This window comes from Cyprinodon tularosa, unplaced genomic scaffold (assembly GCF_016077235.1).
Source record: "Cyprinodon tularosa strain WSP-4 unplaced genomic scaffold, ASM1607723v1 ctg217, whole genome shotgun sequence".
Classification (NCBI taxonomy): domain Eukaryota; kingdom Metazoa; phylum Chordata; class Actinopteri; order Cyprinodontiformes; family Cyprinodontidae; genus Cyprinodon; species Cyprinodon tularosa.
In genome coordinates, this window is record NW_024038809.1 from 46,467 (window position 1) to 67,755 (window position 21,289).

Genomic DNA, 21,289 nt, shown 5'->3' on the forward strand with positions numbered 1-21,289 from the left:
CTAATAATTCTACCAATTGGGAGCATGTATAAAGTAAATAGAATTGGTCCTAGCACTGATCCCTGTGGTACTCCACAGGTAACCTTTGAGCATGTTGAAGATCTATCATTAACATGAACAAACTGAAATCGATCAGATAGATAAGATTTAAACCAGTCTAGTGCTGTTCCTTTAATTCCAACAAAATGTTCAAGTCTTTCTAAAAGAATATTATGGTCAACTGTATCAAATGCAGCACTAAGATCCAACAGGACGAGCACAGATACAAGTCCATTATCTGAGGCCATGAGAATATCATTAGTGACTTTCACCAGAGCTGTTTCAGTGCTATGATGAGCTCTAAAGCCAGACTGAAACTCTTCAAAAAGTTCATTATGGTGTAAGTGATCGCAAACTTGCTTGGCAACTACTTTCTCAAGAATTTTGGATAAGAAAGGAAGATTGGATATAGGTCTATAATTAACCAAGTCATCTGGGTCAAGAGACGGTTTCTTAAGCAGAGGTTTAATTACAGCAACCTTAAAAGCTTTAGGTACATATCCCTGTAACAGAGATAGATTAATCACATCTAAAATGGAGGAGGAGATCAAAGGGAATACCTCCTTAAATAACCTGGTTGGAACTGGATCTAACATACAAGTTGAAGGCTTAGATGAAGACAATAATTTTGCTAATTCAGAGAGTTCAACTGGATCAAAGCAGTCTAAACCCGGTTCAGATTCCATGACTACCTCAGGTACAATCGCGGATAGAGGAGTGCTTATGATCTTATTTTTAATAAGATCAATCTTATTTATAAAGAATCCCATAAAATCATTGCTGCTAAGAGCAGGTGGAATGGACGGTTCAACAGAGCTATGGCTCTGGGTGAGTTTGGCAACTGTATTAAAAAGAAATCTAGGATTATTCTTATTCTCCTCTATTAATGAGGAGAAGTATGCTGCTCTTGCTTTACAAAGGGTCCTCTTATACAGCAGTAAACCATTTTTCCAGACTAGGAAGGACTCCCGCAGGCCTGTGGAGCGATATTTTCTCTCCAGTTTCCTAGCATTTTGCTTCAAAGTACGCAGCCCTGCATTAAACCAAGGAGCAAGCTTTCTATTTTTAACAGTTTTCATTTTCAAAGGAGCTGCATTGTCTAAGGCAGCACGCAGAGAACTAGCAACCCCATCAACAAAATCATCAACCTGTGAAGGGGAATAAGCTATGCTTTTGCATTCTGCAGCACTGCTCAGCGACAAAGAGGAGAGAGAAAGTGAAGCAGATTCTTTAAAATTTATAACTGCACTATCTGATAAAGATCTACTAAAATGTAACCTTCTTTTGGGGGAGGAGAACTCTGTTAAAGTAATCCTGAAGGTTATTAGAAATTGGTCAGAGAGGACAGGGTTGTGAGGAAATACTGTTATTTCTTCACATTCTATGCCGTATGTCAGCACAAGATCCAAAGTATGAAGATGAGAATGTGTGGGACTATTCACATTTTGAACAAAGCCAATAGTGTCTAAGATAGCATTAAAGGCTGCTCTTAAGCTATCGCCTTCAATGTCAGCATGGATGTTAAAATCTCCCACTATGATGACCCTGTCAGTTTTTAATACCAAATCAGAAAGGAACTCTGAAAACTCATCTAAAAATTCAGAGTAAGGACCTGGTGGACGATACAAAGTTACAAAAAGAAGAGGTTTTCTTGCCTTGAAATTTGGATCAGGGAAATTAAGGGTTAAATGTTCAAAAGAGTTGTAGGTATTAACTGTTTTGGGAGTAATCAGTAAGTCAGACTGGAAGATTGCTGCTACTCCTCCTCCTCGCCCAGAACTTCTGGGTATGTGAAAATTTAAATAGCTTGAAGGAGTTGCCTCATTTATGCTCACATAATCCTCTTGCTGCAGCCAGGTTTCTGTAAGGCAACACAAGTCAATGTGATTATCACAAATCAAGTCATTAACTAGCAGACTTTTAGAGGAAAGAGATCTTATGTTAAACAGACCGCATTTAATTGTTTTAACTTTTTCCCCAATTGGAGTTATTTTGATTTTAATTAGATTATCATGATTTACTCCTTTAGGAATATTTGCAAATTTATTAGATTTTGGTCGTGGGCAAGACACTGTCTGGATGGAGTAAAGAGTGGGTAACAGTAGAGAAGCTGCAGAGATGTGTGTTAAACTACAACTCTGCTTCCTGGTCTGCACCCTGGGTGGTCAGGGTTTTGGAGGACTAATAAATGTGGCCAGATTCCTAGAAAGAAGAGCTGCACCATCCAAAGTGGGATGAATGTCGTCTCTCCGAATCAGACCAGGCTTTCCCCAAAAGGATTGCCAATTATTAATGTAGCCCACGTTGTTTTCAGGACACCACCTAGACAACCAGCGGTTGAATGACGACATGCGGCTAAACATGTTGCCAACTAATACCCCTTTCCCATTGGCTGAAAAACCTGTTTAAACCGTTTAAAATGTTTTTTTAGTGGCAGTGGGAACAGCTCACTGACGCGTTTCTACCGGGATCAAACGACTCGGCAAGCGACCTGCGTTATAATCGCCTCGGCTCTGATCGGCATGCTGTGGGAACACCTGAGCCGGGTTGACCCACTAAACTACATGACGCCATTGAACGCAACGTACAATGTCAGCATACCGTTGAGAATTACTTGCGTGGTTTATAAAGTACTCAATGAACTTACACCACCGCCATTAAGGGAATTCATTAAACTTTCCTGCACGGTTAGAGGAGACTGTGACATACCCATCAGATGGACCCCCTTTGGTCAGACTCTTCTTTCAGTCAGCGGCTGTAACATCTAGAGCAGCATCCCTCTCACTATCAGAGAATCCTCCACTTTAAAAACATTCAGAACTAAGTTATAAAACTGGTTAAAATAAAGTAATCCTGGTGCATGACTCAGCATAAGGTCAGTATGGGGTGTTACCCTGTAAATATCTGTCCATATTTATGATAATGTCTCTGTTTGAACTGTAACACCTGCCCTTAAAAGTATATAGCCTCAATTTTTTTACATTTTCTAAGTTTGTTTTATAATTTTTTGTAATTGTTGTTCGCATTATAAACCGTGCCCAGGGACAACAGCTGAAAATTAGCTTCATAGCTAACATTGACACATTTACAGAAATGTTCATCCATGTGTACTGTCCCTGAGAAATAAACAAATACATAAATAAACATAAACACACCGCTCCATGTTTATCCATTGCTCTGGTGAGAGGGATTCAGACAGATAATAGAGAGAAACAATAAAGCACACTGACTACGCCTTGGCTTCCTTCCATGTTGCTCTCCATTGTTTGCGTCCCTGATTTCTGTCTTACTGGTGACATCATCCCACCCGACCCAGCGTGATGATGTCACCAAACACATAGCTGTAAGGGAGAAAGGGCCACACAGCTGCCACAGACCAGCTTTTTAGACCAGCTTTTTTTGCTAGTGGGAAGGGAGCCAGATGCCAATTGCTAGCGGGTCAATCCAAGTTTGGAAAAAATGAATTGGCCCGCTATTTTCAGTGGAGACTTAAGTTATTTCTTACAGATTGTTTTTATTTAACATATTTGGAGTGATTTCTCTTTCCTGCAGATGATGATTTTCAACTGCTGGTATTGTTTCACCTCTTTAGCCTCGGGTTCAGATAACTGTCAATAAAAACGATCTAAGGAGTGTTGATGTGTAAATATAAGCCAATACACCTGAATAAACCTACGATTTTTGCTTGGTCCTTACCGTCATCTTTAGATATGTGACATCAGATGTTTAATTGGTGAAAACTATGAGTAGAAATTCCTAATTAACGAAACTACAACCTCTGATGAAGCTGTTGCACTCCTTACCATTTGGTGGCGCTAATTCACCTGAAGTGTGTTTGCACACAGTATTTTAATGAGAAGAAAAATGAAACAGTCCTTGACTGGACGTTATGCTGCGCATGTGTTGAAAACAAGCCATGCAGCAAAGAAGCAGCATTCGATCAATGGTTCTGTTCTAATCTTCTTCTTTTAAAGCCGTAGGGAAGTAATATTTCAATGTCAAATCATTCTGGCTTAAACATGTATATGAATTTTCTCTTTATTAAACCATATTGTCCCAAAATGTAAATGCTTTCTATAAAAAAAAAAAAAAATCCTGTCTTAAAGTCTGTTTTTTTTTCCCGTTATCTTCTGCAGGCCAGTTAGTTCTACGTCAGCCTGAACTCCTTGATTCAGCCAATCATATATCAACGGTCATCTGTCAATCAAATGTTTTCGGTCATAAAATCTAGATTCATATGTGGCAGCTAATATACGCAACGGTTGTAATCAGTAAATCCCTTTACTATCAAGATTTTATTTCTTCCAGCTCACAAGAGGTGATACTAAACATTTTTTCATGTCTACCAAAAGGAATCCCTAAACTATATCCAAAGATGTTTATTTTTGGATAAAGATCGAGATGAGAAGGTACATAGATCTTTGAATATTTCTCTCTCATTGTCCTCGTTTCTATCCATTTAAATATGATGAAAACGTGTCCTTGTATTGTCATTAAAACATTTTCTCTGTTTCCACACTTTAGTTAGCATATTTAATTTAGGTTTCTATTGCCATGGAATTACAAGGAAGGAAATAAAATGCAAAAAGTAAATTAGCATATAGCGATCTTAAGCCGGGCATAAACTTAACGAGTTTTCGACCTTTTTGTGCAAGAATTTTTTTGATAAGGCCTAGTTTCTGCCTCATGATGCGTCCTGCGTGGTGTAGTGTACAGGAGGTAACGATCAGCCCCTCACGACCACCTCCCAATCAGGAATCTGAAGGTCGGGAGAAAATCAAACGTTTGAAATTCAGTCGGCCGTCGTAAGGTGGTTGTGGGCAAATCCTGGTGTTGAAGCAGAGCTACTAACCGATTTACCAGAACCTCACGAACTGTGTATATGCAAACAAGTTCTTCTTCTTCTTTTTCCAGATAAGCGCCATCTGTCAGCGCTGAGCCCGACGTGTGGTTTCTGGACGTACAGTGTGAGCAGTTAGATCGCATTAGAGCGTTGGGCCTGGTGTTGTTTTCGTCAACGATAAGGATGACGAAATCTTTTCAGTAACATTCCTTTTTTTCATGACGATAGAGAAAACTGATGACCTAAAGGTGGATAGCTTCTGGATGGATGCAAACTATACTTTGTTGCTTTGCACTTGTGACAGTGGAATGACTATGTTGTGCCATATGCCATGATCATACTTTTTGGACATTGGGAAGCAGTGTCCATATTTCATCCTGATAGGATGACCAGAGGAGAGAACGCAGCTTTGGTGGATAACAGCTGGGGGACTTCTGCAGCCCCCCTTTTTCAGCCAAAGTCACAGGCAAGTCACATGGGAGCCACCAGAGGTGTGAAAACCTACCCCCCTCCCTGTGAAGCCAGAGAAAACCACAGAGCACACAGGATTCTGCCTCTTTCTCTCTTTTGCTCCCTTCTGCTCCTGCACTCAAAGCTGGGGCCCACTGTGGCCCACAGTGGAGATGCGGGCCCCAGGGGAACCATTGAGGATAAGTCGAACCCTTCAGAACGAAACTGCTGCAAACAGAACTTTTGCAACACATTTCTCTTGAGTTTCAGAACTTACAGAGCCAAACTGGATGAGGAGCATGCCCTGGTGTGAGACTGAGAGGACCCCTGCTGTGAGACTGAGACAAAGAATCCCTGACTGCAGAGCTGCAAAACTGGATGAAACTCAAGCTTTCCAAATGGACATGGAAAAAGGTTTGCAGGTCTGGCATGATTAGGGACAGAACAAGCAATGTGTCCTTTGATGATGCTAATCATATCGTGTGTTTACTGCTGAGTAAAGACAACGCTAATTGATGCTAAAGAATGGACTGCATGCTACGCTATGCTACAGGAATATGTGTTGAGCTGTTGCTAAAGCTTAGACAAGCTTTATTCACTAAGGATTTAAACACTGATATAACATTAGTGTTCATGTGTTCCTCAAATGCTCGTTACATTTCCATTACCAAGTCTGACCAAGAGTCATTTAGTGGAATCCTGATGTCTATTCGCTGCTAGCTATTTCAAAGAGGGTAAAGAATCATTTAGCTAAAGGTTATTGGTTCTTGATTAAGCAAATCATTCAATAAAACATTATTTGGCCAAATAATGTTTTATTCACCTCATGGATTTGCATTGTGAATTGGTCTGAAAACATTCCAATTTCTTTAAAATTAGTGAAAAGCTAATTTGATCAGATCCCAAATTATTCCAGATAAACTTTGGTTTCAAACACAGAATCCATCTTAAACTGTAATATGTTTTTCAACCGTTTTCCCCTTCCTCTTTGTACATAGTAGTTAGTTTAGTTTAGTTGAGGTTTACTAGTCTAAGGCTACGTTCACACTGCAGGCCTTAATGCTCAATTCCGATTTTTTTGTGAAATCTGATTTTTTTGCGTGTCCGTTCACACTTCCAAGTATATGCGACTTGTATGTGATCTACTGTGTGAACTGAATGCGTCCAACCGAAGTGTCCCGCATGCGCACTCGAGGACGCGATGACGTCACACGTAGCAAGCGTCCTCAGTGTTTGCGGAAGTAAACATGACTCGTAATACCGCAGCGTATATTGCGTTCTTTAAGTTCTTCTCCAACAGGAGCAGGCACATTACGAACGAAATCTTTTTAAGAAGATCAAAAAGAAAGACCCTCCCCCGGTTCCGGTAAGACCCTTCGAGTTTGGTCTGAATCGAGCTTTCTAAATATGAATTAAGTCAGCAACCTCACTTTCTCTCCATTGACTGCTCTCTGTGTTATCTTCCGCCATGGTTGTTAGTTTTTCCCGCCTCCGCTTAGTAGGACGCAGATTAGTAACGTTTAGTAATATTTGTCAAGTATCAATGACGTGTAGGTCGGATGAATGCGACCTGGCCGTACAGACACAGGTCGCATTTGAAAAGATCAGATACGTATCGGATTCAGGACCACATATCCAAGTGGCCTGGGTCGCATTTGAAAAAATCCGATCTGTGTCGTTCAGACTGTCATAAAAAGATCAGGTACAGGTCACATATGGGCAAAAAAATCGGAATTGGGTCACTTCAGGCTGCGGTGTGAACGTAGCCTTAGTTGAGAGTGTTAAACTGAAATATGTTTGACTTGGAGCTGAATGATTTTTGTTAATAAAATCTTATATTTTGAACAGAAGTTGTGGTGAATTTATTCCATGTATGTGCAAAAATAACTGTTTGACCATGATTAGAGCTCGAATCACTCTTTCATCTATTGTTCTAACACAGTTAGTAGGACTATGTGTCATAAACAGTATATAACAGCTGAAATAATATCTGATTAAATAAGATATTTTACCACCCCTACAGGGGAGGGCAATAAGCATCTTAAAGTATCAGAAACATAAATTCCCAGCGGGCTGGGAATAGAATTTAACTATAGAATCACAACAACTATAAAGTTTATTCTATTCTATTCAATATATGCTGCTCTGTTCATTCATTAAAACCTGAAATAGATGGAAAAAATGCATTTAAAGAAGACAGAGCTACTTTCAATCAGAGCTATGACACTGAAACACTGCTTACCTGGTTATGTTGTGAAAATCTGCTGATTTCTAGAAGATTTACGCAAGAAAAGATGTTTGTTTTTTTTTATGAACATGATTGAGTCAAGTTTTAGCATCAGTGTTAGAATCTGCTCTCTGCTGCACAGCCAGATGTTTCTGTAGGGCAAACATCCATCTGACGTTGATAGAGCGCAGGTCTAGGTTTCCTGTAAAAGAGCTGCGGTGGGGGGGGGGGGGGGGGGGGGGGGCATTTGGGTCAGTTTCTGCTCAGATCTTCCAGGAGTGTTTTCCACAGAGCGCTTTGTGCATAAGCTTAGCCTATTGGTTCTTTGAGGGGGGCTTATGTTTCCTTACGGGGAAACCTCCAGCTTTGCTCTCAGTCATTTAAAGACAGACATAAAGCAGCCCCCCCCCCACCCCCCACGGCCTCAAAGCATTTCCACCATTTTTACTAATCCTACTATCAATCAAGGACTGGTTTCCACTAAACATTCAGCAAAGAACGTGGAAAATAAACCACCTTAAGTAAAGCTGAGCCAATGCGTCCTTTAACAACAAGCATTCTCTGGTATTTTCCATTAGATTCATGTTTCAAGTGGTGATGGGAAGGGAGGGGGGGGTCAGGATCCCTTATCTGGGATGAGGATGAAAATGATGCTTTGATTTTCTTCTTTTCTTCCTCCAATGAGTTAACGTTGAATACTCGCTGTAGAGAAAGCCTGTGTCTCTGAGAGGAACGCTGACGTTAAACTGAGCTAAAATTGGATCTCATGTCCGGTTGTGCATGAAGAGGACAGGTCAGGGACATGTCAGGGACATGTCAGGGACAGGTCAGGGCCTTCGGAGTGTGCCGACATGTCACGCTGAAGGATGTGGGGTGATCAAGCTGGTAACCTGAGCGAGCTGAATCTTAGCAGAGGACCAGAGACACAGAAGAGTCACGAACAGCTTTAATCATCCTCAGCAGCAGCTAAAGGAGCTTGGACTCATTTCCTTCTCTCAGTTCCCATCTGGTAGGTCTGACACTGACATCAGTGGGCGTTTTAGGGTTAGTTTGGGGCATGGGGCCATGGGGGTGTAACCTGACTCCGCATATCCATCTAGAAACCTTCCGTTTAAGTGATTTTGGGAAGGGGTGAAAATACTGGTTAGCTGATTGGCCTATGTTGGTGATAGACAGGCCAAATAAACCAATCAGATCAACGAAGCATATGACGTACTAACAGCCAGGCTACTCTTGCCGAAACCAGTCGGGAGAAGAGCAAAAACATCTTTTCCTCTGAGAAACGCCTCCAGAGCAGTGTTTTGCTCGTCTTTCAGTGAAGAAATACTCTGTAATTCCGATAAAACTTGCTCGATCGCCACGCTAACGCTAGTTTCATCGGCTGAAGCCGCCATGTTCTTTAGACTGAACTGTCGCGCTTCTCGTTGCGTCACACCTCAACCCGCCTCAAAGCCAACGCTGATTGGACGTTCGTTTGGTGAACGGCTCTAAATTTTCTTTCACTCGCAGATCAGTCTCCAGACTGATCTGCGAGTGAAACCCTGAAAGCTCGCGAGATCAGGATGGTCTCACGAGGCTAATGGGGGTGGCCCAGCAGGGAGCAATGTGGACTGAGGGGGGCTGAAAACCGACTAGCAGGTAATTCTGCACTAAACATAAAGTACAAACAGGAAAGTGGAAGATTTCCCAAAGAAATCCCTGAAGGTCCATGAAGCCCTTTGTTTTAATAGAACCAAGAGCTACGCTGCCTAATTAATAATCTCTGGTTCTGCTTTAAATGGCTGAGCAGTTATTCTTAATCTGCAGAGAAACAAGGCGTTCAATGTTCTTCCATGAAACAACAAAGCTTTAAGGTGAGTGTGTTGATGGGAATAATTCAAAGCATTTTTATACGTAGTTTATGGTTAAAATAGCAACAGTTCCAATGAACTAGATCATTCCACTGATTGTATCACTGCTGCCATCCGCTGGTTTTGGTCCTGTCACACCTCACCGATTTATCCAGCGTCTGCCCGACATCCCAGAACCTTCTAAAATGCTTCCATACGCTGAACTTTCTATGGATTCTTATTTTTATTTTGGGCGTATACAAAGAGCATTCACGAATCCAGAACTGATGTCAAACGACAGCCTAACTGATGCATAACACACGGCAGAGTAATGCCCATGAAATGATGCAAAGCACAAGTTTTTCCTCTCCCCTGTCGCTACAAGCATGCTTAGTGTGAGGGATTGCTGAAGAGTCAATGAGTCGATGCAATCAGCTGGTTTTCCTTAGATAGAAAACTTTGAATCAATCTGACTGGATGATCTGATGAACTGTAAAGTGAGCTGAGATGACATGATGTGAACTGGAGCTATAGAAATAAACTGAATAGAACTGAATTAATACTTCGGACACCTCTGGCGTCCACCAATCCCAGATCTGTGAGGAAGAGGAGGAAGGGATGACAAAACCATGGAGCACACCAGGCTGGTGCCAGAAAATGACAGAACACCAATGATGGTGAGTCATGGAGCCCAGTTCTACCATTCCTCTGAGTGGAACCAGAACCAGAACCAGAACCGCCTATTTACAACCTCAGCTAACAGCAAAGCGTCGCTCCCACTGCTGATGGTTGGATCTCCTGGACGGCGAGTGGCAGTAAAGCCAGGCAGTGTGTCAGAGTGACGTCCCCGGCTCATGGAGGATTACATTTCCTCCTCCTCTAATCCAGATGACCAATAAGCTGCACCTTTTCTTTTTCATGCAGCATATTGTGGAAAATGAAGCTCTCAATGAACTATTTTAGAACTCTCAACAGAAGGAGCAAAAGTTTATTTTCCAACATGTTTGTGGGAGAATATTGATGTGCATTAGCTCTGTGAGCCCCCCCCCTCCCTCCCTCCCTCCCTCCAGCAGCATGTGGAAAGTAACATTTGATTGTTTCCATGTAAAGCTACCAGGGGTGGTAAATGTTGGAGAAACAAAAGCTCCGACTGAGTACTAAATGACTGATTCCAGTCCCGGTCGGGGACATAAATTATTTCTGCAAATGCGCAGGCAGAATGACAAATAGCAGATGAAAATGTGGCAGACAGATGACACACAAGCATGCAGCACTATGACTGATGCTCCAACTTATACTGTGGATGGTCATAATTAGGTGATTTATGCCGGTCGTTGCAGAACCAGCGCCAGTCTTCCACATTCCGCTCCATTTATCTGTCCTGCAACCGTATTAACATCGTCTGACCATTTATCTTCAACAGCCGTCCTTTCTGCAGCTGCACTTTTGATTTAGAGAGAAAAATGTCCCATAGATGTCAAAGTTTTTAGAAATGAAAAACCTTCTGCAGTTACCGGCTCTTCTTAAAATAAAAGGTTCATCAGTTCAATACCTCCAGAAAAAGTGGTGAAAAGAAGAGACTTCTGACGCCCAGAGGGCTGCGGAGCAGCTGGGATTGACAGGGAGCTAACGTCACACAACCGCCTCACTATATCCAACCCTCACTGTCCAATGATATCCTTTCATCGCTCTCACTCCAGTTAGAAGATTAAAATGGTCCCAGTTGTCAAACCCAGTACCAAACCTGCTCTTTATGAGGTTTAGTGGACAGCATGACAGAGATGTTCTGGAAGGCCAGTGTTCAGGTCCTTTCTAAGAGAAGGAATCTGGCTTCAGTTCAGGTCCTCCACATCAATAAAGACATTTTAATCATAAACACAAATAAGATACGCATTTTTAAGCTGAGTTAGAGAGCAAATATGACTTTCAAAGATATGAGTAGTCTAACTGTAGTGAATATAAGCATCAGAGAGATGGTGGGGGTGGAAACCGACAGCCTGAAGGTTAACGGTTACTGTCCAGAATGTGTGGGATCTGCAGAGGTACCAGAGGGGCCATTCCCCGACCCCAGAGCTGCACCAACCCTGCATGGCAGGAAGGATTTACGGTAAATAGGCCACATTCTGATCATACACATTTCTTAGATGAATATGCTAGCATTGTATCAACAGCTTAGCGACAGAATCATACCTTCCAGCCTGCGCTTGTGTTGGCCTTACGGTTTACAGCCCCTGGTTTCAGTAAAAGAAGTTTAGCAGTTCCTGCTCTGAACTGTCCATTTTGATGCTGTATTCAGTAAAATGCTTAGAGAAAATGAACAGCTGAGCATCAAACTTTGCAGGGATCTTCTGATAGACTAAAATAATCCATGCCTGTAGAGTCTTGGGATCCTTAGGAAGACTGAAAATGTTCCCCTTTCCCCTTTCAGCCTGGAACGCTGCATTTATTGTATGTCAATAGTGAGATATGCAGAGAAAGGAGGTGCTGATGACATTTGAATTGAGAAAGCTTCCTGGAGAGGTGGCGAAACGTCTTCAAATCTTGAAAACAAAGTCCAGTGGATATTTTTTGAATTTTTACGGAATGACTATGACCTGGATGACTGAGAACCTTCATCAGCGAGGTGCTGATGGTGTTTGAACTTCTCCGTACGTCCATTTCACTAACTGAACTATCCTTATTCATCTATGACAATGGAAACTGGGTTTTGCATTCTATGACCCCTTTCAGACCCATCGGGACGCTGGTTTATTAAAAAATCATTGGTTAAAGTCTTTACTAGAACTTTTCTTTGTTCTTACTAATCCGTTTTTATCCTTTAACAAGAAGAAGATCCTGAAAGAGTGATTAAAACTGATTCCCCTCATCCTGCATCTGTTCCTGTGATGCAGCATCTTCCCAGATAAGCAGCTCTCCTGGTTCTCTGAGGATCACGCTGCCTGGAGACATTTAGTCAGAATGCCTGAAGGCTACTCGGCCACATTATGCTGGTTAAGATCCTCAGTCATCCAGGTCATCGTCAAAAACAATCCACTGGACTTTGTTTCCAAGTTTGGAGACGTTTTGAATTCATTTTGAATTGAAAAAGCTTCCTGAATGGGAGAGAAACGTCTTCAATCCTGGAATTGTTTTTAACTTTTTTGGAATACATAGAATACATGTTAGCATTTAGTCACCATAGGAACCAAAGCGCCTGCTGAAGCTGACTGCCAGGTGAGTGGGCTGTCAGTCAGTCACGAGGAAGATGAGTGGGAGCATACCTGACCCACGATGCCCCCCAGGAGGGTCCAGAGAGCCTGGCCTTCAGTCCGCAGGGTTCCATTCACAGTCAGCAGCTCCTCCAGAAACTCGCAGAGCTGCAGCGGGACAGGAAACGCAACATGAGGATCACTGCAGCTAGCAGGAGCTCAATAGATCATGTAGTTCAGGTTCCACAGGTAGAACTAGAGAACCGAAGGTCACAGAGGGAAATATTTCACATTATGGGGGAAAATGATGAGAAGATGATCAGAGAAGTGGAAAAATGTTAGAAAGCTTTAAAACCCAGAACAGGAAGATAAGAGACAGCAGAACCAACAGTGATGGCTGCTAAAGGAAGCTGGACCTCCAGCAGAACCAGGAAGTCCTGCACAGATAGAGAACTCTGTGCACAGAGAGGCTAAACATCCTTCTGCTGTTGATCCTGTTTCAATCAGAGTTTTCTGAGGCACAGTCCTTCATTATTTTCTAGTTTTCCACTAATTGAGTTTCATATGACTGAAAAAAAAACAGTGAACTGGTTTAGATGTTTCTGCACATGAATCACCGTCAGGAAAACTTAAGAAGTGAACTTTTCTGCTCTCCAAGGCCGAAGCATGTAGGAGCGACTCATTAGCAACACACACTCCATCAATAACGCTCAGCACACACCCAGCGCCTCCCTCTATGCAACATTAACTCCGGTGACTTCTGCTCCGCGCTGGATTCCCTTCCTCCTGACGGATGGAGTGGCGCTCACCCCGCAGAGGTCACGTGTCGGAGGGAAAGTAATAACGCTACAGTTAGCAGGAGAAGAGCCGCTTTCATGGAGCTCCCAGGGCTACAAGGCTGACATTTTGATTCCAGAGGCAGAAAAGCAACGTTGGCATCACTGGATCTGGACAAGAGCAGGTTAATAAAGTACTCCCATCAGGCTGCAGACGCTTCTAGTTTCACAGTTTCTAAAAGAAACAGAAATCTTCCACTAACTATAAGAAAACGCATCATAGAAATATGATATGGAAAAATAAAGAATCCTGAAAAACAGAAGATAGGAGCTGATTCCTTCCATCAGGCTCCATGTCAACATTTAAACTAAGAAAAACTATATTTGTAAGGGGTATGCAATGGATCACAAAACCCTAACTTGCCCTATAAAGGGTTAAAATACAACAAAAACCTGCATAAACACAAACAATAAAAGAACTATTTTACATTTTAACTTAATATTTTTCCACTTTTTGCAGAGCTTCCCCCCTCGAACTCATCTGCTCTTAGGCAAGATCATATTCTGCCAAAAAACTAATTTATCCAATAAACAGTTTAGGAAAAAATCTGATTAACAAGAAATAAAGTTTCACATTTTCTTATCAATCATCACAAAGTTCTTTCATTTTCGCTCAGGTGTTTAAAAAGTGACTTTTCTTTGTGTCTAAATCAACATGCAGGCTCCTCTCCTGTGGAACCAACTACCAGTTTTAGTCCGTGAGGCAGACACACTGCCTACTTTTAAGGCTAGACTTAAAACTTTCCTTTTTGATAAAGCTTCTAGTTAGAGTGGCTCAGGTTATCCTGATCTATCTCTATAGTTCTGCTGCTATAGGCTTAGACTGCTGGAGGACATAGGGACCCCTTTTTCATCATTCTGCTTCATTCTATCTCTATTCTCCCACTCCCAGAGTGTGGGAAGCACACCTGTGAAGCTAGTTTACTTTTAGCTTCTTTAACATAGAAAGTGTTTATAGACCAGTGCTTCTATGTTTCGTTTCTATGTAGGGCTGCAACAACGAATCGAAATCGATAAAAATCGACTTTTAAAAGCGTTGGCAACGAATTTCATCATCGATTAGTTGTGTCGCGCGATTAATGCGTCATCCGCCGCCGTCATCACTGCCACTTGATTGAAACGCGGGAAGAAGAAAAAATACGGCAGAGAGAGCCAGCGCCGCAGATGAGCAAAGGCTGTTTTCAAAAGGTAGTAACGTCAACTGTTCTAATGACCGATACCGCAAACGCAAGCTGCATCTCAATTCGCAGACAGCCTGCGCTTTGTAAAGTGAAAAAAGTCGTAACATGCAACTTTTGTCAAAACAAATGAACATGGCACGGAAGCACCACTGTTATGACGCAGCACCTGAAAAGAAACATGTTGGAGCCTTCGATGGCAGTGAAGAGAGCTGATCAGCAGGGTGAGCGGCCATGTTTGTTTGGTTTTAAAGTGGGGAAACGTAACGTTAGTTTCTCAGGTAGCTCATCTGATGCTTTCCTTACCGTGTTAGTAGGTTACAGACAGTGATAAGGTTGGCTACTTATTTTACTTTTAATTTCATTTGAATTAGCTTAAGCAGCGTTTATATTTACTTTATAAATAAATTAACTTGCAAATTATGAGGGCAAGGCTTTTAAAGTTTAAATCTTCTGGCAAAGATAAAGTAAAGAAGATCCTGCAATTTATGAAAGTAAAGCAGAATAAAATCCAGCAAGATCAGTAATATGTCAATTAATTATCTGCCACATTCCCATGTAAATATCTGTCTTTGGAGGATGTGTTTTTTAGCACCCCTAGTTCTCTCATTTTTATTCCAAATACAATTTATAATTTGAATCACAGGCTATTTTTATCTCTATGGTTCAGTATTTTCTCAAGTAGCAACTTTAACTGCTATACTTTCCTGTCTTAAAAGGCAGAACTCTTCTAGTCTAAAAAACCTCATTTGTTGAAATGGGGGGGCCTGTTGTTTGAACCCCTTAGGGGCTTTAAAAACAAAAATGTCTTTTTTTGCGCTTTATGAAACAAAGTAGCCTATATTTTGTGGATGTACAGCTACATTTCTCATGTAAGTTTGCGTAGTTTTAACACAAACATTTATTTTTCATATTGCACCAGTACAGTTAATGAGCAACCTGTACTTGTGTGCTTGTTTGTTCTGTCTAAAATGTTTATTTTGGAATAAAGAGGTTAGTATAAAAAATATTTTTTGTCCGATTCATCGATTAATCAAAAAAATAATCGGCCGATTCATCGATTTTTAAAATAATCGTTAGTTGCAGCCCTACTTCTATGTCTGCTTCTGTCTCCTTGAACCCGGGTCGGCCTCAGTAGAAGCCGCTCAAATTGAGCCTGGATCTGGTTCTAAAGAAGGTTTTTCTTTTCAAAAAGGAGTTGTTCCTCTCCACTGTCTCTGCATGTATTCTAAGTGTGTTTAATGTCTACAATGAAAAAAAAAAGAAATCTAAATAAGTTAATTCTTATTAAAATAAGAGCATTTTTCTTGAATCAGGCAGGTGAGACACTTTGCCAATGGAAAAGACTATTTACATTTAAAATAATAATAACATTTGCATTTTTCTATTTTAAGAGCATAATATATATATTATTTAATTTTAAGTAAAGTACTCATTCCATTGGCTGATCACCTTCTATCTACTCAAATAAAGGGTAAATAAAATTATTTTAAGATTATTTTTCTTCTTAGATAGTTTCTGCAGTGTAGCGTCTCTCGCTGTCTGCTTGTCCATGAGTGGAAGCAAGCAGCTGGGTAGCTTAGATAACAACCTTTGAACCTTAAATCTGTCTGAATGATTGGACTGAATCATGTGGAGAGTGACCTGAGATGACGTGTTGGAAATTGGCACTAAATAAATAAAGTGAACCATAAGTATCGGTCAAAAGGATAACGATGCTCCGTAGACGGGGCGGTTTGTGTGCTGCTCACCTTGTTGTAATCCACATGTAGTTTTTCTTGCTCACTTTCCAGTTTGTCTTTCAAGTTCTTCTGCTCGGAGATGTTGTCCTGGATCTGGATCATTCGCATGTTGCGCTCTGAATAACAATGGGACAAAGATCAATAGCACGATCCCAATCTATGTACAGGAGGAGAGGCAGGAGACAGAGCCCTGATGGCCGATAGGCCCTCTGCGAGTTCTCAAGGTCATCTCCAAACGCTGCCATTGGTAAATATAAAACCTATGAATGCCGTCTGATACTAAACCGGATCTGACTGATGAAAATCACAAGCCTTTAATAAAATCCAAAAACAGAAAAAGGAGCTTTTTTCAGCTTCTGTTTAAGTAAACATATTTATCTCATCTGCAGTTTAATCAGTTATCAACATAAATATATAACTGTATTAAAGGGATAACCCGTCTATTTGCTACACTTATGATGTGGAAGCTAAACTAAAACTTGATTTATTCCTCTTGAACTCCCTGAGAAGTTAATCCAGTAAAAATGGCTTCCAGGAGTTTGATCTGCCTCATACATCCAGAGTCCAGCAGCTTTCTAAGGTTTACAGCGAGCTGGGAGCTCATTAGCTTACAGTGCATAGTGAATAATGGACACTTCAACCAAATGTTATGAGTTGGCCAAGTGCACAATATGGCGGCCACTAACTTTCTGTCCCAGGATGTGATGCCTGGTACTTCCTGTGGCTTCCCGCTCCAGCCAATCAATCTGGAATGTTGTCAGAGAAAGCTAGCGATCTGATATAAAATTAGTTTGTTCTGGGTCCAAAAAAAAGAGACTGGCCTACCAATGGGTTGGAGGATCATGACTACGTTGTTGTTTATCGAAACGTACGTGTTCTTCACAGTACAATTCATGAGTCTTAAGGGCTGGTTATACTACAGCAACAGTGTGTCGCAGTCAACTTGTCGCAGGTAATTTAGATTTAAGCCCAAAAAGCTCGGCAATTTCCAAACTGCTGCTCCCCTCTGAGAGACATCTGACAATTTCTGACTTTTCAGAGTCTGTTAAATGTCTTTTCTGACCATTTTGCCAAAGGAAAGGAAGTTGTCTAACACAATTAACATAATAATGCCTAATAATTAAGCACACCTTATATAGGGTGTAATGTCATTAGGCCACACCCCTTCTCATTACAGAGATGCACACCCCCTGATTTACTTTGATAAAATAATTGGAAGTTGGCTTTCAAGCCTGTTCAGCTTGGAGTAGAACAACATGTATGAAAGGATGATGTGGTGGAAATACTCATTTGCCTAATAATTCTGCTCACAGTGTATGCATGTTATTTTTATTTTTAATTTTTTGCGTGATGAGCTCACAGCTGAGTTGCCAGGATCTTCACAAGAGTGCATTAAAATTAAAGTTTACGATCTGTGTTGAGATGACAGACCCTGAATCAAGTGAAGAACATCGTTGATTGACACTTTAAGCCTGACCTAAAGACAGCGGGTGTTGAACATCACACCAAGGAATGCAGAAGTACATTTACGCTGCCTAGTGCAACAAGCCAATTCATTTAAGGCTGATTTATACCTAGAAGCCAGGTCATCTGCTTGTGTATCCCACTTAAAGGGGAACGTCGTTTTTTTTCCATTGGGTCCTTGATTTTCCGTTATTCCATCATGTTCTATCACCCATATGAGTTTAGTGTCATTTGCAGCCGTTCTGAAGATATTCCGTTAGGTTATATCCAGTAACGTCTTCCTCTGGGCAACGACTTGAAGGCACAAACTAAACTGTTCATCATTTATTCTTTATGGTACGCCAGCATTCAGAACATGGAGGCCAATCACTGTCCCCCACACATCCGCGTTATATTTTTTATATTTATGTGTTTTTTAAACAAAGTGGAGTGTCTATGACGTCATCCGCGCGCCGGCTACCGTTCCTTCTTCCTGTCTGCTGAACTGCAGCTAGTTTTCCTCCCATGCCTGGAAGATGTCTACTGCTGCTACCACAGATGATCTCGCTCTCCAGATGAACGATTCAGATTAGCTAGAATGAATAGAAGGGGTAGAGCGTAGCCGCCTGTGGCCCGGCCTGCCTGTCACTACTCCAGTCCGACTCGATGGAGTCGCTCCTGCTTAGGCCTCCAGCCAATGAAACACCTGCAGAGGAGGGCTGGCCAGGTTTGACTGAACTCAGATGTCTGTGGAACCTTCCAGGCTCTTCTAACAGCTTCCTCCTGCAGCTCAGACAGAGATGCTGTTATTCTGAGGAGACATAGAACATCGTTTCCCATCCCCCTGTTAACAGAGCTGTCACCTGTAGCCTCTGGGCAGAACCTGAAGCTCTGATCTAATCAGTCTGGGATGCTGGCAGGTTTATAGGACAGCTGCTGTCCTCAGCCCTCTAACTGGTCCTATACTGGGACTGATTGGGTGAACTGGTGCCTGTCAAAATGAGGCAGGAAGTGAAGGTGGACTCAATCAAATCTCCTGCTCATTCCTGACAGTTCTGCTGATTTAGTTTAATTTCCTGTGTTTTTCCTGCTTGTTTTTTAACGAACATAAAGCTTTGATTTTTTGTTTACACTGGTCAAACTGGTTTGATTCATTGCTAATAACACAGTTCCAATTTTAAACAAAAGTGCGTCTAGAGCAGTTTTAGGGTGTGTGATGGTAGATTATCCTTTCTCTATGTGGCTGGTCTAAATCGTAATAAAAATCAAGAGAATTGTACAGTACGCTGGGCGCCTCTAGCAGTCAGAGTTCGGTGAGAGCAGTCACGTGACGAAACCCAGCTATGGCGTTAGTGTAGTCAAACGTCCCTGTATAGAAACACTACTTCATGCACTGTTAAAGTCGGAGGGAAATCATTCTGGCTTAAACATGTATCTAAATGTTCTCTTTATCAGATCATATTGTCCCAAAAGTTAGAAAATTTCTATTTAAAAAAAAAAATCCTGTTTTAAAATCTTTTTTTTTTTTTTTCTCCGTTATCTTCTGCAGGCCAGTTAGTTCTACGTCAGCCTGAACACCTAAATTCAGCCAATCATATATCAACGGTCATCTGTCAATCAAATGTTTTCAGTCATAGCATCTTGATTCATCTGTCGCAGCTAATATACGCAACGGTTGAAATCAGAATCCTTTCCTTTCCCATTGAGTTGCGTCCCAGTGTTCACGGGGATGGACGTCTGTGTCTTCGGCAGGCGTAGAGCTAACAGAACTGGCAGCGTTGCGAGGCAAGGGCTCAAACATGTACGGCTGGAAGCCTTCTACACCAAACCAAGCTTCTGCCGCCCTGGCGTCCTCTTCCACAACATCTTCGTCCCCACTTTCCTCCTCTAAATAAAAAATGGATGACGGAGGAGACTCATCCACGACCTCCGACACTAAACTCTCCTCCTCTTGCATGTTTCCGAAGTCCATAGCGTTCCTTGACAGCGTCGTTTCTAAGTCACCAATTTAGTGCTACTTGGTCCCAATGGAATTTCCCATTGGGAACCTGCTAGCACTAAGATGCTAACTGGTTAGCAACATGCTTCCAATAAACCGGCGACAACCAAACCTGCTTCCGAACCTTCCACCACAACAATCCCGCCCCCTTGATAAACTACCAATCACATTCACTTTATTCACTTGTGTAAAGTCGGGCACCACTGGGAGAATTCAGAAATGCAATGGTTGGAACAGCCGCTTCCCTACGACTTTAATCACTATAAAAGATTTTTAAAACGTCATTAAAATTGTAGGAATGGCGTTGGGTCGGGAAAAGAAATGTTTAATTATCTGAACGACCCGGTTTTGCTTCAAGTTTCGATCCAGAAAGTAAATAGATTTACATCCACCAGATGCTGTGGTGTCCAAGCCGATACGTACTATGAAATGGGAAACTTTCAGTCTGCGTTTCCTATTTGAACTTTAACTGGAACCATCAGGTCGCTCCTGCAGGTTCCTCCTTGATTTGGTGGCACCGACCTGCTAACCCATCCACAGCTTATATTCGACTCCAGAAAAGTTGAATGTGGGGTCAAAGTTCAGATGAGTTTAATGGGTAAATGTTAGCATCATTAACAGTAAGAAGACGCAGTCAGCTAGACTTCCTCAGATAGAGAACCTGGAGCCGGTCTTCATTAGAACCGCTCCGTCTAATGGATCTTATAGCGTGGTCCGTTAGCGGCACTGAGACTCCAGGTCTTCCTTCCTGTATGGCGGAGGAAAACAAACGGCTGCTCACCTAGGTAGTAGTTGACGAAGTCTGCGGTGAGGGCGGGCTGCTTGTGCTTCCTGCGTCCATCCAGGCTGGCGTTGGCGTCGGACGTGTCCACGGGGAAAATGTCGGTGCTGATGCCCATCAGCTCCGCCTTCCTCATCAACTTCCTGATGGCCGAGGCGCTGGAGGTCAGAGGTCGGGGCAGCTTCTCTCGGGGCACCCAGGCCTGAGGCCGAGTGTTCCGGGACAGCTCAGCTTTGTCTCGGTACTGCTGCAGGCGGGTCATGATCCGGCCCTGAAGGGGAACCAACCGTGCAACCATAAACCACTGAGCCTGCTGCTCTTTACTGAAATAACTCCACAGTAGAAACAAACAGCTTCAGTTTGACATGAAAAGGTCACCTGAGCCTCAGGGGTCAGCTGTCTCTCCCTCTCCTGCAGAGACACCTTACAGTAGGACTGCAGGGCCAAATAGTTCTTCCTTTTCCACTTCCTGTCGAAGCGATCCGCATGCTGTTTGCAGTAGGCGAAAAAAGGATCAGCAATGTCCTGAGGAGACACAAGGACACAAACACTGAGTCATTAATAACAGAAACAAATGCAGCTCATTAGTTCATACCCAGTTATTATCAAAGCAAAGTCGAACAACCAAAGACAAGAAGCACCCCCCCCTTAGCACATGCGTCTGCACGGCTGTCAGTCAGAGGTCTGCAGCTCTGGGGCCCCCCAGCTTTGCTCCTCTTCCACCTCTACACCTC

At 42.2% G+C, this 21,289-nt stretch overlaps 1 protein-coding gene across 1 annotated transcript in view; it reads right to left on the reverse strand.

Moving 5' to 3' along the window:
- The window catches only part of phf14 (PHD finger protein 14), a 98,682-nt gene that overhangs the window by 38,572 nt on the left and 38,821 nt on the right, over positions 1–21,289 (reverse strand). Inside the window, exons 8-11 of the mRNA XM_038285903.1 lie at positions 20,934–21,080; positions 20,556–20,826; positions 16,342–16,448; positions 12,649–12,744 (exon numbers count right to left, since the gene is read on the reverse strand). Coding sequence (XP_038141831.1) covers positions 12,649–12,744; positions 16,342–16,448; positions 20,556–20,826; positions 20,934–21,080 — 621 coding nt within the window. The remainder of the gene's footprint in view (positions 1–12,648; positions 12,745–16,341; positions 16,449–20,555; positions 20,827–20,933; positions 21,081–21,289) is intronic.